Here is a 6,654-nt window from a genome sequence, read left to right on the forward strand (position 1 = left end):
CGTTCATTTAAAATCTCATAATATTTATTTACCTGAATATTATCTTGACCTCTGAACAAACTCACCTCTGCCGAGACGCCATTTCCTGTGTGTTTGGCACTGTCTTTGAATCTTGAGAGGCGACATGTTTTTGTTATCAGGTCACCCCTTCAGGGCGGAGTTTAAAAAAGCGACATTGTATGTGGCTGATTCTGTTAATCCGTGCTGCCCCGAGCTACAAAACACGCACACCTAATTGTCATTCAGGCTAATTGTAACAACCTGTGTGCGGGCGGGCCGTTAGCTAGCTAAACTTCAGAAGCTAATAGGTCGCGGGCATTCAGAATAAAATGGTAAAGTAACTTAATTGTACTTATTTATCAGACTAAATACGTCATATAGATTAATTTTAAGTTTGTTGTTGTATCTTTTCTCAGGCGGGGTTTTTAGGAATGAACGCCATGACAGAGAAGCTAGCTTTAGCCGATGTGTTTGCGGAGGATTCTGATAATGAGCGGACATTTTATGGCTTTTCTGACAGTGAGATCAGCGACCTCTGTGATAAGGTGAGTAATTTGGCTTGAATTCAGACCTCCATATTGCCAGACACAGCATTAGATTTGAAAGATAAGTGTTAATTTACATCTTAAATTGGGAAAACATTAAATGTTCTCAAATTAAGAATATTGCCTTGTAGGGATTTGTCATACTTGAATGCATCTGACAGGCCGTGCTTTTTATGCTCTGCTACAACACAAACTTTTGACAAAAACAGATCAGTTTTACTGGAAAAAGTGTAAGACATTAAGCATTTGCCAGATTTAAAATCACATCTATTTGTGATATGTCCAACAGAATTCAGATTTCGAAGATGAAGACCAGCCTGACCTTTCCCCCAAGCATCAGAAAGCCATGTCTAAACCATCCTCCGGTGCCCAAACCTTCAGGCTGAGGGTGGCCCTCCGCTCCACTCCCTCTACTCAGCAGTGCACTGATGATGAGGAGGAAGGGGAGGAAGAGAAGGAAGAAGAGATGACAGAAAAGAGAGGGGTGAAGCGGGCAGGAAAGACCAGCCAGGCAAAGAAGAACAGACATGTTAAATTTGAAGATGGAGAGACAGCAGTGGCTCCCTCGAAAGAGCGTGGATCTGATTCAGAAGAAAATGTATCACTGTCGTTCCTCGCCAAGAGAGAACAGAACATCAAGGCCAACAAAGCAATGGTAAACAAGAAACACAGAGCCATCATAGTGTAGTAATGTTTGGAAACTGACAGGCTGATGTAACAAACTGAATTCAAAGCTGTGGTTCCCAGACTTGTGCAGAGGAATACCTAGGGTTCAAAACAGAATTAAAGTTCAGACTTAAGGTACTTTCATTGCATGTGACTGCAAAGAGAGAGCTATTAATATTATCCATCATAGATCTTTTTGAACAGTAGAAATAGACATAAGTCATAGCTGCAGGACACATGGCTTTGACTTGGTTCATGAATATCAATGGTTTTAGATTTGACATGACAATATGAAAAACGTTTAGTAAACTGTGACATTAGTGTCATGCCAAAATGCTTAGTTTCAAGCTCTGAAAAGTTTGCCCTGCTAGACTGGCTCGAGAATATGTTTATTTGCTGTGTCCCTTATCCTTTTCTCCTCCATTCTCATACAGCTGGCTCAGCTGATGGCAGACCTGCAGAAGATGCCAGGAGGTGCAGGGATTCTGAGAAAACAAGCGACCAAACAGAAGACGAAAGAGAAGAGCTCTGTGAGTAGAAGACGATAAAAAAATCTCTGTCACAGTGTGAGTTTTTGCAGTTATTTATATTTAATATGAGTGAGCAAAAGGTCGAACAACATACTTGGCTAATGCCTACAGTTTGTCTGACACCCTCTCACATCTAAAGACTATGAGCTTTTATTCATACAATGTAAGATTTTGCAAAGACTGGAGATCTTGCAGGGTCATGATTCCCAAGACTATAACCAAATTGCTTTTGAGATTATTTCCCATCCTGCTCCTGCTGTAAAATATTATGCCAAACTCCCTTTAAAAAATATGTGTCCACAGAAATGCATAATTCTAGAAACACAAGATAAAAGGCATATGGCAACAGCATTTTTGTCAATTCAGCATCAATCCATAAAGAAACTGTATCTGTGTACAAATTTAATATTTGGATTTTGTCGCCTCAACCCGCTACCAGCCTTTGTTGGTTAGCGTAATTTTAGTGGGAAGAGAGCATGGGAATGAGATGCAGGCTGTTTTAAAAATTAATATTTCTCACTAAAATAAGTGCAGGTTGGGGGATCAGATACACACCAAATTAACCGACTCTTGGTCACTCCACAACGCCACCAGTTTCTGCTCACGAGGCGGCGTTGGATGACTCCGGGGGTTTTTTGGACCTAATTGTATTGCGGAGTTTTGCACAGCGGCAACCGGATCTTTGCTCTCAAACCACAAAAAATGTGATGGCACAACAGTCTCCTTCAGTACATTATTCTATGCTTTCTTTCCAAAAGAAACTTGTTGAAACTTTAAACAATAAGTTATTGTACAAAACAGGGGAAACAAACGTTGACAAAAACGGTTCTATAATTCATATTAAATTCAAAAGATAACGAAAAAACAGCTACAAGTTAGAGGGAATAGTGATAAGGTGGTAAAACTTGGCATTGATCCACAGCCTCAGACAGATGCGCTCAAGCGTGCCGTGCGCACAAGCTCCGTTGGTAGGCTATACTATATTTTCACATTTTTGATAATGCAATTTAAAAGTTTTGATTTTTATTGATAACCTACATTTACCAACAACAAAAAGACTACATTTAGCACCAAAAAAATATGTAAAAAAAAAAAAAAAAAGTAAATAAAAAAACGAATATCGAATACCAAATTTTCATAACGAATACCTACCCATAGAAACAAATATCCGAATATTTGGGTACAGCCCTACTTATAAGTTGTTGACAATATTCATGTCATTGAACTTAAGTCTTTGCATGAGCCAAGACTAAAAGCTTGTTAAACATGTTTGATTTTGTTGGAATGTCAAGATAAAAAAAAGACTTACAACAGCTTGGACTGAGTTTAATTTCCACCTTACATCAAACAGTTGAGATCAATCACATACTAACTGAGGTAAAACTCTCATTTTACTCTGACATTGGAAATTTGTCTGCAACAGTGAAATCGAAATTGTAAGGCTGGGTTAACAAGCTAGCCACTCTTCTTTCTCTTCAGAAGAAGTAGAATTAAGTTTCTAAATAGATGTACTACTGAGATGATTTTATCTACCATTGCCTGCAGCGTCCACCACGCTCTGGAGGAGAGTCCAGGAAGAACCCAGAGCGAGCTTCTCGCAGACAGACCCGCTCTATGGGGGGAAGTGAAGATCTATCAGTCCCTAAGGAGGAAGAGCTGGAGTTCAGCTTGGAGGAGGAGCTGCTGGAGGTCAGCTCTGTTGTTTAAATGAAAATCTGGAGTCTTAATATTTGTATCAGTGTGTTCTAACTTCCAAATTCCTTCATCCAATCCATCCATCATTTTATTTGTGATACTGTGTAATGGTTAGAAGCTGCCATGTGTTGGTCTTGTTGTAGGTCTGTGTGTGTTTTGTTGACTGACTCTTTAACTTGTCAATTTCTGTGTAAAGCTTAAAGCTAAATAAGTCGTTATCATCGTCTTTGTGTGTCAGGTACGCAGAGCCCCACAGCGCCGCGGCACCCCACGGCCTAATCAGTGCAAACCTCATCAGATCCGTCCTGTGGAGGAAATCACAGAGGACGAGATTCAGCTGGTCGCAGACAACATGACTGATAAAGTCTACAACAGTGTCACAGTGAGTTCTCAGCTGCACGCTTCCTCTGTATTACTTAAGTCTAAAATTGGCAGAATATGCATGAAATGTTATAAAAGTCAGCACACCTGTCGCCCATCTCTAGTTTAGGTTTCTGTGTGTTTTTTTGTTTTTTGTCTTTTTTCCCCCAGGGCTCCACGTGTCATCAGTGCCGTCAGAAAACTGTTGACACTAAGACGTGCTGCCGCAGTGAGGGCTGTCGAGGCATTCAGGGTCAGTTCTGTGGGCCGTGTCTGAGGAACAGATACGGAGAGGATGTCAGGAAGGCGCTGCTTGATCCGGTCAGACTGCTGACACACCAGCACACACTCTACACCTCTGTAGAGGCACAAAAGAGACATTTTCCTCACATACGCTTCAGTATTTCAGTCAGTTAATGTTCAGGCTTGCATTGGGACAGATTTTATATATCAAAGGTATAGAGAGAGATTTAAGGGCAGGGTTTATTACAGGTGCTGTTTAAAAATGTCTCATCAGTTCCTTTGGCCTAGATTTGAAAGCCAGATGTGAACATTATCGAGGAGTTAAAATTGAGATATGTTACACTTTCCTATTGACACTGCTTTTGTTTACATGCACACTAATATTCCACCAATATTCCAAATATGATGATAATCAGAATTTGATACAGGTCATGTGAACACCGTGTTGGATATGCAGAATTTCTCTCCCAAGTTAGCATTTTCCAATTAAGGCATGTGGGATATGCTGCTGTTACACAGGTTTTAGGAGCATTCTTTGGACATGTATGCAGAGTATTCAGAGTATGTGTTTCCATTAGGGGTTTTAAGTGCAGTTTGCAACACACAGCATCTGGCCTGTTTGCTGTCAGCTCTCTGTTGTCATGGATGCATTGTACACAAGCCAACTCGCTAAGAGTTAGCAAGGCAGGGGTAGAGATGCATGCCCAATAGAAAAGCCCACATTTGTTGTTGGAAGTAGAAACACACCTACTTTTAAGCATTATGAAATAGGGAGGCTGTGTTCACATGGTCCAGCAAGTCTGCTACTGGTGGAAAACATCCCTATTTTGATGCAAAGAAGCAGAATGGCACAAATGACCCCTGCCATTTAAACTTTTCTATATTTTGAGGTGATAAATGGTATGTTAGGAAACGTTAATTAGAGTATGCACAGCTGCATGTAAACAGAAGTATCATTGGAGTATATGAAATGGAATATTTTGTGCAATTTTTCATTGGTTGCATGAACAACAGGGTTAAACTGATCTCACACTACGATAACTGGGGCACAGTGTGAGCCTGACAACTTCTTTCACTTTTTTTTCCCTGGCATTTATGTTTTTAATTTGGACTGTTTTTTTAGTTAGTGTAGGTCACTGCCAACTTTTGTGCCTTTGGTAGCTCAACATTTGTACCAGCAACTCTTGAGTAGCAAAACAAAAAGAGTAACTTTCTTCACAGTACTTATAGGAAGACAGAGTTGTACTCTTGTACGCTGGTTTTGTTTCTCTGTGCTGTTTGTCATTTTCAGCTTTAAGTAAGCAACCCTGCAGGCGTAAATCTCAAAGTAGTGGCACTTGACTGGAATCTGAGAAAGACCAGAGTAAAGGAGCTTAAAGGAGAAGTCCGGTATTTTGCACTTTGAGCCCCATTTCTGGGTTGTTTATAATGAAATAGAGTGGTTAAGACCAAAATAGTGGTGTAGTATTTTGGTCTTAACCACTCTATTTCATCATAAACAACCAAGAAATGGGGCTCAAAGTGCAAAATATTGGACTTCTCCTTTAACAGTACATTTTAGAGTGGCCTGTGGCCTGTTCTTTGAACTTCTTCTAAACTGTGGCTTCTTAACAGGGCTCTGCATCTTGACTTGACTACACAGCAGTCGTTGATTCTGTTGCCTTCATTTGCTGATTTATTCTCACTTTAAATAAAATGACTAAAACATTCTCAAGGCAAATGTTAGGTGCCAGACTGTAGTGATGCCCCAATTTGTACACATTTCCTGTTTGCGAAAGAAAATAATTGGGACTCAGTGCCGCCCCTTTCTTCTATCACAACTGATCATCTGATTAATCAGTCTTAAAATAATTAGAATATTATTCTTAAATTTTAAACTTTAGACAAAAGACGATCTCTATATACCCTACATAAATAAGGAAAATTGTGACTCCACGCTTTCCAGTCAACACAAAAATGGCTCCAACACCATTGGTTATCTCCTCAGGAGTGGAAGTGTCCTCCCTGCCGTGGCATTTGCAACTGTAGCTTCTGCCGCCAGCGTGAAGGCCGCTGCCCGACTGGCATCCTGTTCCCCCTGGCTCAGTACCACGGCTTCTCCGACGTCCACTCCTACCTCACCAGGTGAGGGAACTACACCATGAGATTTGATAAATTCAGGTGTTGTCAATGAGCTAACTACTGTAACAGCAAAATATTCACATAGCCCCTTTTTGTACAATGGAAAATACTTGTTTGTGTCTTTTCACGGGGCCCTGCCAGGTCTGACAAAGGCTCATGGTGGGTCCTTGCAGGGTCAGGCTCATTATGCTGCTGCTAAAGCATCTTAATGAACGACAGTAAGGTTTGAAGCTGACAAAACATCAACACTGTTTTATTTCTCTCCCTGCAGCCTCCGTAACAAACTCAAGAATGAGGATGACCATGATGTGGAGATGTGATGTCAACACTAGGTGGCACAATTGTTCATACTGTTTCATTTTCTGCTTCAAGTTTTTAATCTGTTTTAATCTCACTTAAACACACAGCACCTGTGATTTTATACAAATAAAGTATTTCTTTATCAGTGATTGATGTGTGTTAAATTGATATGTTTGCAAAGAACAGAGACAAAG

General features: G+C 40.4%; 1 protein-coding gene across 1 annotated transcript; it reads left to right on the forward strand.

Annotated features, from left to right (window-relative positions):
• The first annotated feature begins 243 nt into the window (after nucleotides 1–243).
• LOC126385418 (cell division cycle-associated protein 7-like) lies at nucleotides 244–6,607 on the forward strand. The gene is made up of 9 exons (XM_050037120.1): nucleotides 244–332; nucleotides 417–545; nucleotides 835–1,200; nucleotides 1,646–1,741; nucleotides 3,287–3,430; nucleotides 3,675–3,818; nucleotides 3,968–4,117; nucleotides 6,027–6,163; nucleotides 6,432–6,607. Exons 1-9 carry the CDS (start codon nucleotides 330–332, stop codon nucleotides 6,478–6,480), a joined length of 1,218 nt encoding a protein of 405 aa, XP_049893077.1. The 5' UTR covers nucleotides 244–329; the 3' UTR covers nucleotides 6,481–6,607.
• The last annotated feature ends 47 nt before the right edge of the window (nucleotides 6,608–6,654 follow it).

The sequence above is a fragment of the Epinephelus moara genome, chromosome 24 (assembly GCF_006386435.1).
Source record: "Epinephelus moara isolate mb chromosome 24, YSFRI_EMoa_1.0, whole genome shotgun sequence".
In the NCBI taxonomy this organism is placed as follows: domain Eukaryota; kingdom Metazoa; phylum Chordata; class Actinopteri; order Perciformes; family Serranidae; genus Epinephelus; species Epinephelus moara.